Raw genomic sequence first — 22,709 nt, forward strand, 5'->3', positions numbered from 1 at the left:
GTGGCCTTCTATGACCAGGTCACAAAATCCTTAGATGCAGGTGTAGCAGTGGACATAGTCTTTTGGACTTTAGGAAGGCCTTCGACACAGTCTCTCACCCCATTCTCATTAAAAACTAGGGGATTGTGGCATCAACACCTACACAGTCAAATGGGTCGCCAACTGGCTGGAGGGCCGCACCCCGTCCAACCAGAGAGTGGTGGTGGACGGGTCTTATTCGACCTGGAGGGATGTGGGCGGTGGGGTCCCGCAGGGCTCAGTCCTTGGGCCCGCACTGTTCAACATCTTCATCAGTGACTTGGACAGGGGTGTAAAAATCACCCTGTTCAAATTTGCAGACAACACTAAGATGTGGGGGGATGTGGGCACGCTAGAAGGGAGGAATAGGTTGCAATTGGACCTAGACAGGTTACAGGGGTGGGCAGATGAGAACAGGATGGGTTTCAACGCTGACAAGTGCAGGGTATTGCACCTGGGGAGGAAGAACCAGCTGCATACCTACAGGCTGGGGAACTCCCTTCTTGTCAGTGCAAAGGCAGAAAAGGATCTTGGAGTCATTATTGCTGCAAAATGAACATGGGCCGATAATGTGGGGACACAGTCAGGAAGGCCAACCGTACCTTGTCATGCATCTACAGATGCATCTCAAGCAGGTCCAAGGAGGTGCTCCTCCCCCTCTATGCAACACTGGTCAAGCTGCAGCTGGAGTACTGCATCCAGTTCTGGGTGCCGCGCTTCAAGAGGGATGTGGACAGCATGGAGAGGGTCCAGAGGGAAGGCCACTCGCATGATCAGGGGCAGGCCCTACCAGGAGAGGCCAAGGGACCTGAACCTGTTCAGCCTCCACAAGAGAAGGTTTAGGGGGGATCTAGTGGCCTTTTACAAACTGGTCAGGGTGGACCAGCAGGCAGGGAGTCCCTGTTCCCCCGAGCGCTACCAGGAGTGACTAGAAATAATGGTCACAAGCTGGCAGAGGGTAAATTCAGACTAGACATCAGGAGGCTCTACTTCACGGTCAGGGCAGCTAGGATCTGGAACCAACTTCCAAGCGAAGTGGTGATGGCTCCTACCCTGGGGGTGTTTAAGAGGAGGTTAGATGAACATCTTGCTGGGGTCATTTGACCCCAGTATTCTTTCCTGCCATGGCAGGGGGTTGGACTCGATGATCTGCTCAGGTCCCTTCCAACCCTACGAACTAGGAAACTATGTGACAAAATACAAACTTTTCATAAATGTCCAAAGTAATTTGAAAAATTGTTCTTCTTAAGGGAACCGTGAGCAATTGGTAATTTTCATACCTATTAGCAATAGTAGGAGTTCTGCTAAAATGATGAAGGACACTTTTTATATCTAAAGCACAAAGTTCTTGAGGTGTTGACAATTTGGGTTGTGTTCCTAGCTTTGAGATCCTTGCAAAGCATAATGTACATAGTATAAAAATGGAAACACTTGTAGAAAGAACCTTTGTCTGATAGTATGTTTGAATCTGTTTTCTCTTGCTTAATTAGTTCATTTAAATAAAGTGGTGGGTTACTACAAGAACTGTAATTCTTCTCTTTTTTTTTTTTTTAGGTTCTTATTCATTTGGAAGTCCAGGCACCCCCCGGCTTAATTTCAACTCCAGCATAGCAGGAATGTTGGTGATTCCCTCCATTCAGCTCTTGGGAATTGAAATGCTGCTTCACTTCTTGATGGGGCCAGATGTTTTGACTTTTGCCCAGCAAAGCAAACTTGTACTTAGTCTAGGTATTTGTACTATGTTATTCAAAGTACTTTTGAAACAGAGGCTAGTCTTTAAGATTATTTATTTTCCACAACGTTTTGCCAAATCTATAGATGCACATAATACACAAGACACCATATGAGAATTAATTCAGTATTAATATCTGATAAAACACTTAAAACACACCCTGCTCTTAAGCTTTCTTTTTTTCTTGCTGGTACTCGCATAAAACATTGGTTTGATATAATGTGTGTGTGTTTTTATTTACCCTCCTAGAGCCTCTTCAATATCCACTGATCAGTAGCCCTTCCTTTTTTTGTAAGCATGCAAGCACTCTGATAAATGCAGTTCAGGATGGCTTCATTGCAATTGGAAAAGAGGTTCCTGGTAAGAATTCCATCATGGAATAAGCTTGTTTTCCCTGCCCTTCATGAAAAAAACCCCAAGAAAACAAAGCTTTTAATAGCATAATGTGAAATAATTGAAATGGAATTTTTGTTTCTACTGCATGTAATTTTGTGTAGAGGATGTAGATTTAAATTTGAAATGGATTTCAAAGTCCAAACCTGAGCATCAGCTTTCTTTTGTGGTTACTACTTTTGTTCATTTCGTATCAGTGTAAGTGAAAATTTCACTTTGTCTTGTAGATGCCATGTTGAATGTTGTCTGGAAGGACATGATCAGTTATGTGAAGGTAGCTGTTGAGTCAGGTAATGACATTTATTTTACATATGTTATGGTTGACTAAAACATAAATTCTTAGATTGTACCTATGGAAGCATTTGGTTCGTCAAGCCAGACCTTTCCTAAAATTTCCTTCTTGTATGACACCTACCAGAAACAATTTTAATCTTCTATGTGATTCAGGCACCTGTAACGTGCATAAATGGCTAAGTTTTGCAATGAAGTGATCCGTACTGAGTAACAGCTCTGTGTACTCTAGACTCATTATAAATGCCATATCATATATAAAAACCTTGAAAACTGTCAGGTGAAAGCAAGCAAACATTTATATCCATCTGATCTTTTTACCATCGTTCTTGTTTCTGTTTTCCCATATTGATTTAAACACTGTTTTCACCTTGTTTAAAATAATATTGTTTCAAGATGGGTTGAGCCCTTTAAATCACGGTAGCTTAACTTTTGAAAATACTGTTTTGACATGGGCTGAAGCTTTGCAAAATTAATTTAAAACCTTGAGTATTACAACTACCTATTAAGAGTAGGGTATCATATTTGAATTTCAAAAAATTGTAGTAGGTATGAACAAAATGTGAAAATCACTTAAGCGCAGGTATTTAACTAATGAGTAATCCCTGTTGAAGTCAGTGGGCCTATAAACATGCTGAAGGATGTATGTATTTTTGCAGTATTTAAGACCCAAAATTTTGTATTAATTTTTCTTAATAGGTTTATGACTTTAAAGGTTTAGCTGTTTGGTTTTTTTTAAAGCTAAAATATAAGCTTTTAGACCACTGTTTGGCACTTTCCCTTATCTTCCCAAAGCACCTAAATGATTTAGGACCGTAAGAGCTTCTGGTTCTTTATGGTAGGGGAGCTCTCTAGGAGACTAGAAAGCACATGAGAGCTTTCATTGGCTGTGAGGGGGAAGATGAGAGGGAGTACAGCTCTTCTGTCTAGTGATTAGCACACTAATCCTTAGGATAGGGGAATCAGGGTGTTGGGTTCTGCTCCCAAGGTGATCTGTGTGTTTTATGCAGTAATTGTTCAGTGTGAAAGTCATGGGAAGACAGACTAGAGCTACTGGCATCTCCTTTTTAGGCAAGTGCCCTAAATACACATCATGAACTTTTGATTAGTCTTTTTGCCCTGCTGTTCCCTCTGCTCAGCAGCCAGGCATTAGGAGCCAAGCACAGGGAGTAGCTCTGTGTCCCACCTCAGCTGAGCTGTGGGGGCAGCAGTTTAAAAGATGGTGGGACCATGTGCCAGGCTCTAAGGAAAGCCTTGGAAATTGGGAAAACATAAATGGTGCCAAATAACCATCTAAAAGCCTAATATTCAGGGCCCTTTCCCAAGCCCAGCTCCTAGCCATGCTAGCTTTTAAACTGCTGCCTTGGCGATCAAGGAGAATCTGACCAAGCTGGGACCTGGGCTTGAGGAAGTTCTCTCCAAGGTAGCAGGGCAAAGCTCCCACTAGCACCAGAGTCCCAGGTGTGTGGAGCAGATGGGGGTTTTGCCATGGGAGCTCAATCTGCTAGACTGCCAGGCACTGGAAGCTGAGAAGAGGGAGTAGTGCTGTGAGCCCTTTGCCTGCTTCTCATGCAGGGCTTTGCTTCACTGCTCCAGTCCCCTGGAAATGGGAGAACTGCACTTTCTGCAGACTGGGATCATCCTGGACGCAAGGGAGTTGCAGACCTGAATATCTGTACTGCTCCCTCTCCAAGAATCATTTCTAGTGATGGAAATTTTCCACTGCAAGAAACAAATTTGTGTAAATAGCCAAGAGCAAAAACCAACACTAGGTGTTTAAGAGTATGTACAGGGGAGGAGTAAAGGATTAACAGCCTTGTAACTTAAAAAAAAATCTAGGTAGCTTTATAAATAACATTTCAGTATCTGTTTCCGTAAGGAGCTTGTTACCCATGTTCATCATAACAGCATAATGGAACTAAAAATTGACAACTTCAATATTGTTGGGGAACCGATTTAATTACAAAAAAGTAAGTTTTAGTGAAAGTGGCCAGTACTTTTGTTCTGCATACTCCTGTAACTTTATACCTGGTTTAAATATATTTCTTTATTTGTTAGGCCATAAAAAGGAGAGGCAGGGTTCAGAAGTGTTGACTATATTGCTTCAAGCCTTAAAGAACATAGTTAAATCAAGTGCACTTCCTGTCCAGAAAACATTGGTAAGATTTTGCGTTTGGAGGGGGAGGGGGGTGTTGTTTTTGTTTCTTTAACCTGTATTAGATAAATCTGCTACATTTGTTCTATCTGATTAACTTGCAGTAGATGGACCAAAACTCCAATTTTTGACAGCCCTTTTTCCATTCATTTGAATAAGATCTCGGAGTTCTTTGTGGCCAGGCTATGTAGAACCCATCAGAAACCTTCAGCTCTATAGTCAAACTTGTGCTATTGGGTCATTGATTCTCTTTTCTTCCTAAGTTATGTTATTTCAGAGGCTATTGCTTTCTCTCTATACCAGAAGCCTTAAATCGGATGTATTAGCATTTTTTCTCACACTTGCTACTATTTGGTACTTGTAAGCACTTTCCTTTCTGAAGGTTCCTTGTATATATTTAACACATTTGTTTTTCTTCACCTTCCTTCCTTCCTCAGTCCCTTATAGAAATTACAATTAAGGAATTGCCTCCAAAAGTATTGGGATCACCAGCATACCAGGTTGCTGATATGGATCTTTTAAATGTAAGTAAAACCTTTAACTCTATTTGCATTTATGCTTCAAGGGAAAAGTTAGAGTATATTACAAATATGTGACACGGTCTGTAAGCCACACAATTTGTATTTGAAAATTACACCATTCTGTGGCCTAGATTGACCAGAAGTAAATTTATCATTGATATATTTTTCCCCCTGCAAGTGTTTTAACTGTGTATGTCAAAAATGAGTTAAATGAGATTAGTAGATCTTCAGGACTGAAAGAGATTTTGGAGATACTCGTTAGTAAACATTGTTAAGTACCCAGTTTATCACAGGAATTGCAGGCAATTAGTCTGGACCTGGGGTGACCAACCTTTGCCAAGTGCCACATCTGGCACGGGCAGCCTCTGAGTGGTATGTGCTGGTTGGGGAGGGGAAAGGATCAGAGTGGGACTCGGGTTATGGGACTCGGGTTATGGGGCTAATCTGTGCATGCCTGCCAAAAAGTTTGGTCTCACTGTTCTAAAGCAGTAGCGGACAACCTTTTTTGGCAGGATTACCACAATTTGTCCCGCACCCTTGGAGTGGGAGTCAGCCTTTTTGGTGGGCTGCCACAAAATAAGCCCCACATAGTTTCCCCTGCCCAGTCTGCCACTCTGCTCTCTGCCCTGTGCTCTGATCTACTGTCTGTTCCTTACCCTATCTGATCTGCTGTCTATTCCTTACCCTATCTGCCATTGTGCTGCCCCCTTTCCAGTATGTTGCGTGTCAACAACATAGTGGCTGCCATGCCACTTATGTCATGTGTGTTGCAGGTTGTCCACCCCTGATTTAGAGATTGAACAGATTATATAATCAGACTAATACTATGGGCAGAGTAGGGGCCATGTTCATTTTTTTGGGACACTGCTAAAGGCCATTGGAATTTTGGTCCTATTTGGCACCCTACTTTTTGTACATTGCACTGTAACTTTGCATTGCTCTTCCCTTCCTTCACAGTGTTCAAACTGAGTAACGTACAAAAAAAGTGCTTTCTGAGAGACTTCTTCCTTGCTACCATTAGGACATGGATACTATTTTTTCAAGGGCTAAAGTGTTTAATCTTGGGCATTTTGGTTTGAGGATAAGTTCTCAGATGATTTAACAGTTGCTAGAGAAAGTATATTCTGAAAGTAAGGAAATCCTCTTCAGTTTGATTTTACTGCTTATATGTTGAGGTCCTTTGTTCTGTCTCATTTCCTCAAAATAATCCAAATAAAGCTCAACAGAAGCACAGGTCATGGCATCATGCCTATATATTTTTTCCAGGTATCCTATAAGAGCTTATTTTAAACTGACTGCTGGCTGGTTGTAGTTTACATTCAGTGTCTATTTTTACATGTCCACTTGAGACTCCTAGTAGGGCTGTGTGAAATTTCAGCAGCCATTTAGTTTCAGAGGTATTTTGGTCCGTTTTGTTTCGGATTCAGTGTTTCAGGCACCAAGACAGAAGGCTCCAAAACATCTCCAAAATGAAACCAAACCACCTGAAATGTTTCGGAGCCAAGCTTACAGGGAAATGGAGACTAAGAAGAGGTAGGGGGAAGAGGTGCAGAAGGACTGCTCTGATATTTACATTTGTAGCTGGCCTGTGTCTGCGAGCTGTCCCTGAAGTCCCTTTCAATCCCAGTGCTCTGGAGGAGGGATGGCAGCCTGCTGACATCCTGCACACAGATCTGGGGGCCCAGGCTTCCCTAGGAGGAGTCTGGCACCAGCTGCAGCAGTGGTGATCTAGACCTCTGGGCGCTCATGGTAGAGTCCCCCTCTCCACACACAGACACACGCCCTCACCAGGGCACTGTGCGCTGTCTGGGAGCTGGGGCTGAGCAGCGCTGGGCTCTGGCTGACAGGTGGAGCTGCCCTAGCTCCCAGACAGTGCAGTTGTGCCCTGACAATCCCCGCTGCCCCCCACTGTTCTACCTTGTGTGGGGGTGCTCTGCCATGAACCCTGGTCACTGCTGCTGCAGCCAGTGAGTGCAGGGCCTTTTTTTTTGGGGGTTTTTTTGGTTTTTTTAAGTGCTGGGACGAGGCTGGGGCTGGGCAAAGCAGCAATGAGGGCTTCTCCTGCAACTCCCCCCACTGGGGTAGGGGCAGGCACAGCAAGAGAAGTTGCAGGAGAACCTGCAGTTGCCCAACTGTGCCTGCTTCTCCCCAGCCAATATGAAACAGCGTCGAAACTCCGAAACAGATTCGGCCAAATCGAAATGGAACAGTGATCCAAAACACCAAAACGAATTGCTGTCTCTCCGAAATGGCCGAATCCAAAACTGAAACGAAACATAGCCATTTTGCACAACCTAACACTTAGAATCAAAATCCTGGGGTTGAAATGGACCTCAGGGGTCATCTGGTCCAAACCCCTGCATGAATCCAGGAACGCTAATCCCAAAACATCCCTATCAAATGCTTATTCAGTCTCTTTCAACCACCAGTGGAGATTCCACACATTCCCTTGCCAGTCTGTTTTATAGCTGTACCATTCTAACAGGAAGTTTTTCTTGAGATTTTTTTTCCTTGCTCACATGATTGCTAGCTAGCAAGAAATCCTTACAACTTCATGTCCATACCTTTGCGGCATAATTCATTTGATGTGTCAAATTCTGTATATAGGCATAAGCTGGCCTATTAGAATACCATGTTCAATATTTGTTTCCTGGTGCTCTGCACTAGGTATGATTAAACAGCTGAAACTGTGGTGCCTGATCAGAGCTGTGATTTGATTACCCAGATGTGTGCAAAGAATGTTTGAATCTATCTATTAAGATGCTGGCTTTTGGGGCTTGTCTCAAATTTGACTCCTGTTTTGGAGCGCTAGCCCTAGTGTACACCTCCATCAAATTTCAAATAATTCTGAATGTGTGTATTAGGTGTGAAACGGCCTGTTCTCAATGTGACATTCTCAGCTGGATGAGAATATGCTCTAGAGATGAATACAGCCTGGACCAGTAGCTCTGACATATGAACTATTCCATTAAACTTAATGGGTGCTCACATCCCCCTGCTCCAACCTTTAGAATTTGGGCTCTAGGTTTTATACTGAAGTTTATTCACTACCATCTGAAATTTACAACTAAGCTCCTGACCCATTTAGTTAAATTTATGTACACCATATATTGAGTTAATTTTCCATTATCTTGGATGAACAATATGCTGTTTACTATTCTGATTAATAAATACTTTTTTATTTTCTTCTTGCAAGGGGACTCCAGCTTTGTTCTTAATTCAGCTGCCTTTCCGTACTAATCTTTTGGAATGCTGTGTAACAGAAGAGAGGTAGGTGTCCCAGAAAAGGATTTATCAAAATGTGCATTTGGGGCGGGGGTGTTATTTGTTTTTAAATAAACTTGCCTTGCTTTGCTGTAGCTTCAATATATTGACTTCAAGGAGGGGTTTTTTCCATTAATTTCAAAGAAATATTGCTTCCCTTTCTGCCCTTTCCCACCAATCAGCAGAGTCTTGTCTGTCATTGTAATTGTTTAATTTTTTTCTTTTAGGTTCTTCACAAATCTAGAAATCCTTGTGAGTTACGTTTTATCTGGTCCTACATCTCCTTTGGCATTCAGTGAGTCTGTGTTCAACATCATTAATGAAAGTGCAAAACAGGTGGAAAATAAGGAGCATCTCTGGAGAATGTGGAGTATTGTAGTTAACCCACTAACTGAATGGATTAATAAGGTATAGTATCATTTCAAGTATTTTTTTTATCTAGTGTACAGTGACCTATTAAAGGACCACAGTAGGGAATGAAGCACAGTATGCTCACTTAGCATGCACATTGTCTTAAAACAGATGTAATGTGGCTTAGTCATACGAGTCCAGAGCTACACATACTGTTTTGTAGTGTACTGCATGTGCAGTGGGCCTGTCATGCTTTACTTCTGTGCTCCCTAGTGCAGTGCTTTGACAGTATGGGTTGACTTTGTTTAAACTCTCAAACATTTAGTAAAAACTTATTTGGATGTTAACAGTTATATGGACATTTACAATGCAGCTAGTCATTTTAGAATAACGTGCATATTAGGAAGAGATACCGTATAAGTAATGATAATCATTTTCATTATTTTCAAAGTTCTAAATGGAGCTCTAAAGTTAATAAGCATAGTCATTGCTGGTGATTTGCAAGTGATACAGATTGGCAGGATGGTAAATGATGAATGGTGTAGGTTTTATGAGAAGGTAGACTTTTTAAAATCAATGTTTAATATAGTCACCAGTTCCATATGTCAGTGAAGGAGCCCAGAGTTCTTCCTCTGATTTGTGACTCAGCTCTTTACAATCTGGATGCCGGAGGGCTCCTTCAGGTAGAGCAAGAATATTCTGCTTGAGTCAGAGACCTTCTCATCTACAGCAACAGGAGCTCTACTAGACATATTTGGCAAAATGAAGCAGGCTTTCTTATTGGTGTTGGGTAAATTATATTCCATCTAGTTCTCTTATCTAGACATAATGAACTCTTTGCTACAGCTCAAATACGTTGACCTGTCTACCTTCAGTTAAGGTACACTTGGAAGCCAGCTTGGCAGATCATTCAGTGATATAGTAGGGGGCCACCATTTTTGGCAGGAGTGCCACAAAATAAACCCCACACCTGTCCTGAATGCCATTCCAGTCTTTTTCTGTTGTCTGATCAGCTGCTTTTCTTGTTGCTTCTTTCCTGATCTGCAGCCTAGACTACTACATTATATCACCACCTGATCCCCAGTCTACCACATGCCACATGTGGCACTTCTGGTGATAGTGCCTCTCTACTCAACACTGGTTAGGCCTTAGCTAAAGCATTGTGTGTAGTTTTGACTCCACATTTTAAGAATGTGGAAAGCTTAGAGAGGATCCAGAGGCAGATAACAAAAATGATAGAAGTGTTTGTAAGAAAAGTCATAGGAAGAGAGTTTGAAGGAAACAGACAAGTTCAGCTTATGGAAAAGACACTTAAGGGGTGGGGGATATAATAGCAGTCTTCATATACCTGAAGGGCTGCCATAAAGAGGGAAGACACCTATTTTGCTCTCACCATTGAGAGTAAGACACAGACCAATGACTTGAAATTGCATCAAAGTAGATTTAGAGTGGATGTCTGGAAACATTTCTTCATTGTTAGAATAGTGAGGCAGTGGAATGAATGACTGCCTAGGGAAGTTGTAGGATTTCCATCACGAAGTATTTGAGAAGTTGGACAAGCATTGGTGCAGGGCAGATTTAGAAGTAGGTATGCCTGTGTTCTGCTATGAATATTTCCCATGCTTCTGAGCTTTGCTGGTTGCCACATCGGGCTAGAAGGGAATCTTGTTCCTCTCTTGCTGCTGTGTGTCAGGTTTTATTTATTTATTTATTTATTTTAAAGCCTTCTCCACGCACATGGGTGTTGGCTGCAGCCAACTCTGGGGGTTGACAGAGGTGTGCCAGTGTTTCTGCTGGCACTTAAATCAGAAGTTACTGACTAGAGGTCTCACCTCTGTGTTCAGGGTCAGATCACCATATTTGAGGAGGAATTTTACCCCTTCTGTAGTGGGGCAGTATTTTTCCAACAACATGGCAGCAGCAGGATGTTGGCAGCTGTCTCCCCCCTGCTCTACCTATAGCAGCTTGGGGTATGTTTATATCTTGTGTTGTCAGGGTTGATTTGTGTAGTTTTGCTAATAGATTAGACAGTGGATTTGTATAGTATAGTTTGGCTAGAGATGATCCCATCTCAGGTAGGGGGTTGGACTAGATGACCTCCTGAGGTTCTTTCCAGCTTTACTACTCTATGATTTTATGATTTTGTATCAGGTGACTTTTGAGGACTTGTTCAACGTTTCAAAATGGGTTTTTACTGAATTCCATCTGAGTCAACAGATGAAGGCTTTGGAAGGAATATTACACTCTTTCTCCTGTGCTGAGATCTCATTTTACTCTCTTGATATAAAAGATAGAAGCTAGGGACAGCCCTTAAGAGGACTATATATCAATGGCCCGCCCCTGTAGGAATCGGATTAGAAAAGCCAAAGCGGCTACTGAACTAAATTTAGCAAGGGGAATCAAGGACAACAAGAAGTCTTTCTTTAGGTACATAGGGAATGGGAAGAAAACAAATGGGAGTGTGGGGCCATTGCTCAACAACTCAAGACAGCTAGTCACCAGCACGCGGGAGAAAACTGAACTCCTGAATGACTGCTTTGCTTTGGTCTTTCACCGGGCCAAGGGGAAAATCACACCAGCTAGTTTACAGAATGAGCAATCTTCAAATGGCAATCTTGCTACTATTGCCATAGAACTTGTATGCTCAGTTAAAGAAATTGGATGTATATAAGTCAGCAGGACCAGATGAACTTCATCCGAGAGTGCCTGAGGAGCTGGCCGAAGTAATTGTGGAACCCCTGGAGAATCTCTTCCAAAACTTGTGGCACTCTGGGGAGGTCTCTGAGGACTGGAAGAGAGCCAATGTTGTGTCCATCTTCAAGAAGAGGAGGACCTGGGTAGCTATAGGCCGGTTAGCCTAACTTCTATCCGAGGGAATATCCTGGAAAAAAATCATTAAGGAGTCTGCGTGCAATAGGCTTGCAGAAGGTAGGATTCTGAATGACAGCCAGTATAGCTCCGTCATGGGCAGGTCTTGTCTTACCAAACTGATCTCCTTTTACTATCAGGTGACTCGCCACCTGGATAAGAGAGTGGAGGTGACATTGTATACCTTGACTTCCAAAAATCTTTTGGTCTGGTATCCTATGATGTTCTCATGAGAAAATTGGAGGATTGTGGGCGTAACTGTGAGACAGTTAGGGGGTAGGAAGCTGGCTATGGGGTAGGACCCAGAGAGTTCTGTGTGTCACCTTGGCAGGAAGTGGTCAGTGATGTCCCGCAGGGGTCAGTGTTTGGTCTAGTGCTGTTCAACATCTTCAGTGATTTGAATGTGGGGTGAAGAGCTCACTGGCCAAGTTGGGGAAGTGTGGTCACGCTTGAAGACAGGCTGCAGATGCAGGTGGACCTAGACAGGCTGCAGATGCAGGTGGACCAGAACCAGATGAAGTTCAATGTCGAGAAATGTAAGGTGCTCCACCTGGGGACAAACAATGCCCCCTGCACGCCTGCAGGCATGGCAACATCAACCTGTCCACTAGTACGAATGAAAGGGACCTGGGAGTAAAAACAGAACACAGTATGAACATGAGCCAGCAGTGTGACTTGGTAGCCAGCAGGGCTAACAATACCCTGGCATACATCAATCGATGCATCTCCAGCAAAGTCAAAGAAGTGATCCTCCTGCTTACTTGGCGTTGGTAAAACCACAGCTGGAGTACTGCATCCAGTTCTGGGCCCCGTACTTCAACAAGGATGTGGTAACGCTTGAGAGAATCTAGAGAAGGGCCATCTGTATGACCAGAGACTTGCGTGGCAAGCCATATGAGGAAAGGCTGGGGGATCTGGAACTCTTTCACCTGCAAAAAAAAAAAAAGAGGCAGAGAGGGGACTTGGTAGGACCTTACCGCTACATCAGAAGCATACATCAAAGGCTTGGTGAACAACTGTTCACCATGGCACCCTTGGGGAAAACGAAGCATAATGGTCACAAGCTCTTGGAAGACTGGTTCGGGCTTAACGTTAGGAAAAACTACTTAACAACTAGGGTGTCCAGGCTGTGGAATAAGCTCCTTCCAGAAGTGGTGCAATTGCCTACCCTGGAAATCTCCAAGAGGAGACTGGACAGTCACCTTTGCTGGGGTCACCTGACCCCAGTTGTCTTTCCTGCTTGGTGCAGGGTGCTGGACCCAATGATATTCTGAGGTCCCTTCCAGCCTGACAATCTGTCAAAAAAAAAAAAAATCATTGGTCAACTGTCTGTATAGGATCAAACCTTTCCAAACGTTTTTTTCACAAATTGAGACATTTAAAGCTACAGCAATACCAACACAGAGACCATTGCACTGCATATTGGGTTGAGTGAGTGAAACTGTGCCAAGACAGTTGGTGGCAACTTTGCTCTAAGTGATGTCTGCAGGGCAGCACCCTGAAGCTTGGTACATGCCTTTACTGAGTATTAAATGAACATGTGGAAGTATACATTGCAGATACCGTGGTTGGCAAGGCAGTGCTTCAGTCATGTTTTGCTTTAGTAGGTAGCACCCAAGACGCACCTTTCAGGTATGTGGATGGAGCTTTGGAATTGTGTACAGTGAGAATGTGAGCATGCACAGTAACTCATGAGAGGAGAGAAAAGCTACCAGGAACTGGAGCGCTTTACATTGTTGTCCACCAGCACCTTTGCATCTCCTGCTTTTTTTTCTCCTTTTCATCAGAATTTCATGAAGTATAAGAGGAAGCTGAGGGTTGGGCAGCTTATGCCAACCTTTATCCCTTCAAAACATATGAAGGGGCAGCACAATGGTGCCCCCTTAAGGTGATGCCAGGCAAAAAGTTTGATCAAAGGCTCAAACTGTATGCACATTCCCAAGGAGAACAGGCATAAGGATATAGTTCAAAAACCTTCAGTTACTGATGTGAATTATATCTTTTTATTTGACCCAAAACTATGAGCTTGGTGCTATTGCCTGTGTTCTTCAGGAGGTCCAACTGAATAATCACAATTTCTTCTAGGCTTAAAAATCTGAGTGCTTTCTAATGCATTTTGAAAATTTTCTTCACCTCAGTTACCGTTAATGCCAATAATAACTGTTATTCAGGTATTAAAACAAGCTGAAAAGTTAAAAAGTAATAGTTTTAAATGTTTACTTAGCCTTTCTTGTGGACACTAAAAATAAACCAGTTTTTGTTGTGCTTTTAATAAAGTGATAATCAGCCTTAAATTCTAACCTGAATTAGCAAATGAATATCAAAGGTGTACAAAAACTAAGCTATGAGTTAAATTTTGAAGACATGATTTTTAAAAATGATTGTTTAATCATATTTCTTCTTTTAATTTTTTTCAAAAGTTTTCTTAAGGAAAAATAAATAACTGAACAGCTTCTAATAGTCTTTGCAAGTTATTTATCAAATAAATATTTTGTGCTTTATTTTAGAGTAATGAAGTAAATCAGGGTGACGCACTGGAACACAACTTTAATGCTGTTTATAATGCATTATTGCTACCTATAAGTCATATATTCCCTGTTCAGGAATTTCCGCAGGTAAGAAATGAATGCATATCTTCATTTGTATAAAACAGCACTTTTTTCTTATTAGGAGTAAATAGTTGTTACCTACTGTTCCTCTCTCTCATTTAGAAGGCTGTTACACAGAATCTTATTGGATGGAAAGTAGGTTGGTTCCGTATCTGAGTTCATTCCTATATACTTATTATTTTACATATGGTTTTTATAAACCAGTTTGTAAGGCTCTCTCTACATGTGGTAGGTATTGTGTAATTAACTGGTTAATTGTGCAGTTGCCTTGAGACTAGGTACTGTGCAAAGTGCTTATCCCACAATAAAGAGCTGTAACCAGCTATAGCTAGACCTTGAAAGTGTGTACTAGTTGCTATCAAGCTGTAATATGCACATGTAGCAGGGTCTGTCCTGCAGCTGGGAGCTCCATCAGCTGACAGGGCTCCCAGCTGTAGGGGTGCACCGTGCTCAGCATGAAACCCCCAGGCCTGAATCCTGGTGATTACAGCTGCCACAGTCCCCCAGCCCCAGGGACATCCCCTGAGCTGAGGGAGATCCCAGCTGTGGGTACTTGTTTTTTGCTGGTACAAGGGGAGCACTTGCACCTGCAATAAGGCATGATGGGATCTAATGCATGATCCCACAGTTGCCACGTCACATGTGCATGGCAGGTGGTTCAAGCGGTGCAGTTGTGTGCATTGCACATTAGAATTCATTGTGCCTCCATCTGCATATGTAGAGGGGGAGTCTAACTGCCAATAAACGAATTCTTTTTTCACTTGCCTGAAAGTCATTGAAAAGAGTACCTTACATTTATATGTATACAGTTTAAAAAGTATATTAAGCTTCATCCTGATATAAAGATTGAAACACAGTGGTCTGACATTAGTTGTGGACTAGTATACAGTAGTCTAAAGGTGACGAGACAAAATAAGGTTTTTTATTTATACACTAAAACCTAGACCTTAAGGCGATGCACTTTTGTTAATAGGCAGATCTTGTTCATGTTTGTGCTTGAAAAAAAATATTAGAAAAGTGTAGGATTCTACTACAAATAGAGAAACATCAGAAAGCAGATGTTAGAAATTGAGTTAACGGGCCCACTAAGCCTTGGACCTCTCACTAGTACCAAAAAAAGAAAGTCTCATAGTTGGCTCATCCTTATATCTACAATGCAGAAATTAAGGGGAAATGTAATCTATTGATGTTTAGTTATAGATTTATAACTTTCTCCTTTTGGTTATTAAAGCCCACTATGAAGTCTCTGTTGCGTACCTGGTCAGACTTATATAGAGTGTTTGCCCGCTGTGCATCTTTAGTGGCAACAGCAGAAGAAAACTTGTGCTGTGAAGAACTTTGTGCCAAAATAATAGCTGGACTAGAACATAAAGATATAGATGTGAGTATAAAGCATAATATTAAATTTATATATTTAAAAAATCCATCTTGTACTGTCTGAAAAAAGCAGAGAAATATCTTTGTCCTGTCTGGCAGCATGCATTCAATTTATGGTGCCATATAAACCAGCTACACATTTTTTTAATAATATCTTTGTGGCTGGTTTGCCATTTTATAGCGCTGCAAATGTAATGAATGTGTGGCATGTAGCTGTTTTGATGCTACTGACATGTTAATTGTGCTGTAAATACAGTATGTACCGAGGGTTGAATTACCAGCAGAGGATGTTTCAGTCCTAGTATGTTACTTTATTCTACTTAGAGAGAAATTTTAAACTGTAAATAGTTTGTGTGTGTGTGTGTGTGTGTGTGTACACTTACGCGAATACAAGAGGAAGTTTGTTCTTGTGTGTATATGAAGAGGTATATATGAAGAGATCAGATATTTAATTTAAATGCATTATTTTTACAGCCCAAATTATTTTGTTTCGGAGCTTACACAAATCAGATGAAGAACACCTAAACTTTTTCATTGAAAAACTAGGATTTAAGAAGCACAGACACACATTTTCCATAATTATGGACTGAAAGATTTAAACACACATTTCTCACATAATCAGTCCAACTAACAACTGGACTGTTTAATTTGTTCATGTTTGCAGTCAAACTGGCAGTTGCTCTTTTTCTTTACTTTAAACTAAATTTACTTTAAACAAAGCCATATTCTTGCTTTAGAGCAAGTATAGGTTAAAAGTAATCGCTCAGTGCACTTCTTAAAAATTAAGCTTTTTATTAGGTGTGGATTAATCATCTGTCCTGAATTTACTTTTATTATTGAAGATCTTGCTGTTATCCTCATGATATTTTTGGCTACATTTTCAGCTTGTGTAAACTGATGAAAACAACACGGAAAATAGCCTCATACCATTATACAGATTCATGGTGAACCCACGTTCTGAATCTTGTGTGCAGTTCTGGTCTCCTCATTTCAAAAAAGATGTAGTAGAATTAGAAAAGGTACAGAGAATGGCAACTACAATAATCGGGGGTATGGAGCATTTGCCATACCAGGAGAGAGGGAGGGAAAGATAAGGGAGAGCTGCTGCTGGCTGCCAGGTATGGACACTGCTAGGCAGGGAGTGCAGGGCAGCTGCCCCCCAACCCCTGCCAAGGGAAGGCCATGCAGTGGGCACATAACCCCCACTGCAAAAGAAGGGCAGGGGAGCAGAGCTAGGCTGCTCAAATAACTTGGGCTGCTTGCAGCAGGCAGCCACAACCCTGCACGGAGGTCTGGAGCCCTGACCTGGCTCAGTGGCAGCAGCTCCACACTTGCCTCAGGGAGCATGGTAGGAGGGGTGCTCTGCCTCCAGCCCCTTCCTTGCCATGCACCTGAGGTGAGTGTACAGCCACCGCTGCCACAGAGCCCAGGTTGTTTGCAGCAGGTGGCAGGCAGGCTGCAAACAGTTGTACTGGCGTGGCTCTGTGGCAGCAGAACACTCCTGGGCTCATGGAGTGAAAGAGGTTGGAACTGTGCTGCCCCAGGCTCCTTTCCCACCATGCATGCTCATGCACGTGTGCATCCACCGCCATAGAACTGGCACTGGACACCGGTGCACTGGTTGCAGCCTCACAACAGGGCTTGCAGCCTCTCCACACCTGCTGCAAGCAGCCCTGGCTCTGGCTGTGTCATGCCAAGCAAAATGGCTTCACATGCCATGGTTTGGCACCCATGCTGGGGGGGTTGCCAATCCCTGCTCTAAAGCATCCACCTTTGTCACTGTTAGAGACAGGATACTGGGCTAGATGGACCTTGGTCTGACCCAGTATGGCTCTTTGTGTTCTCATGTTCTTTTATTGTTTGACAAAAACTGATTAATCTGGTGCTAATATTTTTTCCCCTTCTGATTTGTATTTCATGATGAATTTGCATCTAAATTTCTACCCATAGTTGCTAGTAGGCTTCTCATATTTTTGCCCTGCTTCTTGTTTCTCTTCCAGTGGCTGAATTTTTTGGTTTTGCTGCTAACTTTTGCTTTTTTTTTTTTTCTTCCTTGCCCTTCTTAGAGTTTCTCAATGGTGGATGGCCTCACACACATCATATCAGTTACGGTGGACTGCATCAATTTTGCACCATATGGTACTAAATATCAGCCAAAAAACAGATGTAAGCAAAACCTTTCCAATGTTGAGGTGGTTCTTTTTTCAAAGGATTAGTTGAAAATTGAAATGGTTAAAATTTAAATCTGAATGCCATACAATTCAAAGTCTGTTTTAGGTATATTTTCAAAAACAGAGGCTAAGGCTAAGATTTTTTTTTTAAGTGACTAAAAGTATATATGTTTAGGCTTTTCTGCCTGATTTTTTTTCATAAGTATTGAGTAGCTCCTCCTTAGCTTAATAAAATGTTTCTACATGCTCAGTAAGTAAGAAAAACAATATAAAATGATGTCAATAGCTATTTTTTCCTGTTCAGTGGATTATGGAATCTGTAAGTATTGTTTTAGTTTGATATAATTGAGAGTTCAGTATATTTTTTAAAGCAATGCTTCTTAATCTAAGGCTTTTATTTTGCTAGTAGTTTAAAAATTCCTGCATTTCAGATCCTTTTCTCTTGTTAGTGAAAGACAGCCTAAAAAATATTTAATCATTAGTTTGCAGGTTTCAGCATCTAAATTTGTAACATACCATCTGCCTAAATTTTATGCGTTAAGCTATTTAACTGAAAAAAGTTACTGTACACGTAGGTACTTGATATAACATTGATCAGTCTTGTTCCTGAAAAAAATGAAATAATTACTATTATTGCTTTGCCTTTTTTACTGATCCAGAATGCTGTGGTAGTGGAATTGTATTAGAATTATTGATGTGAGTGCAGAATGTGTCAGACAAACATATATATTAGTTGTTCAGTTTCCTAGTCCTGCTTGCAACCATTTGAGTCGGAGAAAATATTCTAAAGGATAATTTTAAGGATGGAACTTATAATTAAAATAATTTTTTGGTACCATAGCCCCTACTATTCTTGCTAAAATTAAACATATGCTTAGTGCCTTATTGTAACCAACTATCTGGAACTACTCAAGGAATTAAATACTGCAAATTGTTTACATTTACTTGTACTTAATTGAAATGTAGCTCTACAGTCTTTACAGGTATGTGTAAGTGTGCTGTATCTCCTGTTTTGTAGAAATTTTCTGGCAGTTCGTGACTATAGGCAAGAATGTATGAATAGCATTTTGGGATAAATCTAATACAGTTACTATGAAATTATTTTTTCTTTTTGTTGGTTTATTAGATTGTCTGAACTCTTAAGATGATGATGAGTTACTTTAGAAATAAAAATGTGCTGTTGACTCTTTTCTTGGGGAGAAAACTGTCCTAAATTATTGTATGTTAATTTTGTAAGTTAAAGTTTATATTAACGTGACAATATAAAAAAATGGAAAGTGTAAGGTCACCTGTTTTCTAACAGGGAATTTTTTCTCTTAGCCCCACAGACACCAACAGATTGGTCTAAGAAGAAAAGGGAGCCCCTTGGAAAGCTTGCCTCCTTATTTAAACTTCTGGTGATGTTAATAAACTCTTTCCATGTGCTCCGTTCCAAAGAGATCAACTCAGAATCATTAATCTCTGTCGGCAGTTCAATTATTGCTGTTCTTCACAATGTTATCAGTCATGTTTCTTTGCCATCAGTGATCAGAACTATGTTTGCAACTCTATCAAAACCACTGGCAGTATTTTATGAAAAAACAAAGTAAGTATTTCAGGGACTATGATAAGACTTCTAGATACAATAAATACTTTAATATTGCTGCATATTAGTGAAACTTTCTCAGTAGACTGTAGCATGTAATATTTGGAGTCTGTGGATCACTTCTATGTGGTGAGTTGCTAAGTGTCCCAGAACAGAGTAAATCCTTCTGGGTGCAGGAGAGGGGATCTTTTCACTGTCTTAAAGGGAATGAGATTTACTGTTCACCTGAATTCATGGTAAATATTTCATTGGTCTTCTCTATCTCACAAAAAATGGGAGCTAAACTGCAATAACTTGTTTAATTTGGGGGTAAATTTACTGCAGTTTAGGACAGGAGCTGGTAAATTGAAGCTTCAGCAGGCCAGCTAATGTACACCCTATTAAACCTGCATTGTTTGTTTAGTAACCTGCTTTGTTACTGCCCTCTTAAGTACTGTGCTGCACTCTCCCTTTGAAGTGAGACTGTGTAAACAGTTGGAACAACAATTGAGTAATACTAAGATTCATCTATGATGCTGAGACTGCACAGAGTTCAGTATAGACCCTGCTGCTTCTAGAGCACAGTTTTACTGAACTTTGCTTTTTGGTACCTAACCTAGTTTAGGTCTTTTTGTTCTTCTCTCTGCAGTGGAGATGTGACCATGATGGAGACTTTGGATTCCAAAACTGGAGTTGCAGTAGTTCCATTTTAAGGCTGTCTTCAGAAAAAATATCTAAAAATAGCTTACTATGTAAACTTCTTAAGTTCTGGTGTTTATGCAATCATAGTATCCCTCCAAATTGAGTATGGGGTGAAGATCCTTATTTCATACTGCTATATCACTTAAATCAAGTAGGTCAAATTCGGTTTCTGCCCTGGGCCAGATCCAACCCAGGGCAAAAGGAAGTGGCTACTGAAGCTCCAGTGGCAACCTAGGGCAGACAGCAGTGAATCCAGCACCTGCCACATGCCCCATGCCAGAGCTGCTGATACTATACTTCCTGATGTTGTATGTGGCAGGGACTAATAGCCATGGGGGTAAGAACGTGGCAGTGACAACAAGCAAAGTGGCTGGAAGGCAGCAGGGCTGTGTCAGCCCTCACTCACCCTTCTGCCCCCATTTGCCATATCCAGCAGGGCCTGAGCTTCAGATTTTGCAGGCCACACTTCATCCACATCCCTAATTTCCAGGGGCCCACAGATAGTCTGATGGGCTGACTGGAGCAGCTCCATAGACCAAATCTGGCCTGTGAGGTGTATGTTTGACATCCCTGACTGAAATACAGTAATCTAAATAAGTTGAAAAATTCACTCTTGTAATTTTTGTTTATTGTGACTGTCTTCAACTTTACCGTACTCCAAAATATAAACTATACATGGTCCGCATAAAATAATATTAAGGAAAATCCAAATTTATGTAAGAGGTAATGATTCCTGTGGGTGATATCTTTTATTGGACCAACTGCATGGTTGACATAGACGGAGACAAACTTTTGGGTATCACAGTATCGTTTTCTGGGAGCTTATATATGTCTACCCAGCCATGCAGTTGGTCCAATAAAAGATGCAAACCAGAAAAATTCTTGCTGCTTGCATGTATATGCTAGAACATCACAGCAACAGCATTATTTCAACACTAACATTACGAGAGGGATTTCTCCCCCCCCTTCTTTTGTAGCATTGAGCAAATCTGTCTTTGTAACTTCTGACTTTCTCTACAATGTATTCTTATTGGAGTTTCTTTAATCTGTGTTAAAATTATATAAGGAATATCTGAAGAAAAAACAAGTTATACGAAAAATCTTAAATTTATATTTCATGCGCTTTTAAGTGCTGCTAAGAATGTTCAATTCAAAGAGATGCAGTTGTTTGGAGTACCAGACCTTGAAAAGCTTTACAAGTTTGCTTGTACACTAGACTATTTATATTTGGCTTCTGAAGAAAACCTTAAGATGGAACTAGTACTTTACAGATGATACTGTTCTCATTAATTGACAAAAAATGTGTTTTTTGTCACAGATTTAAAAAAAAGTAGTTTTGTTACAGACTGAAAAACGCAGTGTATTTAAACCGTGGAAAATTGTGTAAACATTTTGAAATATTTGTGCATTGCGCTTTAGTGTTTTGTCAAAAGGAGTTTGTCACCTAAGGTAATCTAGGAGGATCAGTGGTCCCAAACTGTTAAACTGCTGATTTGCCATGCAGTGCACTACGGATAACTCTTCGGATAAAGTATTAAATTTGGTTCAGGTGGTGCCGGAGCAATCTTTGAAAAAATATTAGTTAGAGAAGTTCATTTTCAGAGGTGGTATAGTATCAGACCAAGAGGAGCAGAATAATACAGATCTTAGTCTACTAGAAACATGTATATTAGGTCTGTGTTTATTACTACTGATATTTAATTCTCACTCTCATTAGTCGGCTTATGGGCATCATAAGGACTGTAGAAAAGCATTTCTTTGAAAAAAGTTCGTCTGGAAGTTCAAAAACTAGTAAAGGGTTAGTTTCTTACAATGATGCACAACTTCTGGTAGGTTTAGCTTGTGAGTTTAGAGGGGTAGATTATTTCATTTCCTCTAATATTAAGTAGCAAACTTGTTAGGTTACTTTTGGAAGGTGAACAGGACTAAAAATTAATTTATGCTGGGGTTTTTTCTTCCTTTTACAGGCTTACTGATGTACCCAAAGGCTACAGCAGTCTCAGCCACAAGGTAAATTTACTAGGGAAGATCAAGTCTATGTGACATTTAAACCTGAGGTACTTGCAGTCTGTTTTATGGTATAATGAATTATACTCTTTCTTTAAAAAAAGAAAAAATCTCTCTGAACTATAACTGAAAACTAGCTGGGGGTGGGGAGGAAGAGAAGTAGGAATTCAGTATTAAGCCTCTCTAAATGTACTTTGGATATTTTACTGTTTCTCTGAAACAATCCAGTCTAGCTCACTATGTCACTATACATATCCTGACCCTTGCACTATTTAAAATACCTATTGTCAGAGAGTATTTGATTCAGAGATTACTTATACTTTTATTCCTCCTTATTCTCCAGTTAGAAAAGCTGTTGGCAGAGATCATCCTGTGTTTACAGTCTCACTATACTGGGCCTTATGACAGTCAACTTTTAGAACAGCTTTCTCCACTGCTGCATGTCGTGTTTCTTCATAAGAGTAAACAGATACGCAACCAAAGTGCTCAGTTCTGGAATGCAACATTTGCTAAAGCCGCAGTGTTGACGTACCCTGAAGAATTAAAGTAAGATGCTTTATTTCCCATCCCCTCGTTCCCATTTATTGTGTTTTAATTTTGCTACAAAAATAGAAATATTTTACTTGATATAAGTACTGTTGCAGTGACTGCTAGTGTATTTAATATACTTATAGAAAAACAAGATT

General features: G+C 40.9%; 1 protein-coding gene across 3 annotated transcripts in view; it reads left to right on the forward strand.

Annotated features, from left to right (window-relative positions):
• Window positions 1-22,709, forward strand: part of RIF1 (replication timing regulatory factor 1) — a 63,820-nt gene that overhangs the window by 24,918 nt on the left and 16,193 nt on the right. For all 3 annotated transcript variants that reach the window (XM_019554244.1, XM_019554247.1, XM_019554245.1), the window contains exons 11-23: window positions 1,573-1,746; window positions 2,000-2,110; window positions 2,371-2,433; window positions 4,493-4,593; window positions 5,027-5,113; window positions 8,307-8,380; window positions 8,602-8,782; window positions 14,101-14,208; window positions 15,434-15,583; window positions 17,646-17,745; window positions 19,071-19,335; window positions 21,984-22,026; window positions 22,367-22,569. In XM_019554244.1, the coding sequence (XP_019409789.1) occupies window positions 1,573-1,746; window positions 2,000-2,110; window positions 2,371-2,433; window positions 4,493-4,593; window positions 5,027-5,113; window positions 8,307-8,380; window positions 8,602-8,782; window positions 14,101-14,208; window positions 15,434-15,583; window positions 17,646-17,745; window positions 19,071-19,335; window positions 21,984-22,026; window positions 22,367-22,569 (1,660 nt within the window). The remainder of the gene's footprint in view (window positions 1-1,572; window positions 1,747-1,999; window positions 2,111-2,370; window positions 2,434-4,492; window positions 4,594-5,026; window positions 5,114-8,306; window positions 8,381-8,601; window positions 8,783-14,100; window positions 14,209-15,433; window positions 15,584-17,645; window positions 17,746-19,070; window positions 19,336-21,983; window positions 22,027-22,366; window positions 22,570-22,709) is intronic.

This window comes from Crocodylus porosus, unplaced genomic scaffold, assembly GCF_001723895.1.
Source record: "Crocodylus porosus isolate Cpor-Errol unplaced genomic scaffold, CroPor_comp1, whole genome shotgun sequence".
NCBI classification, from domain to species: Eukaryota; Metazoa; Chordata; order Crocodylia; family Crocodylidae; genus Crocodylus; species Crocodylus porosus.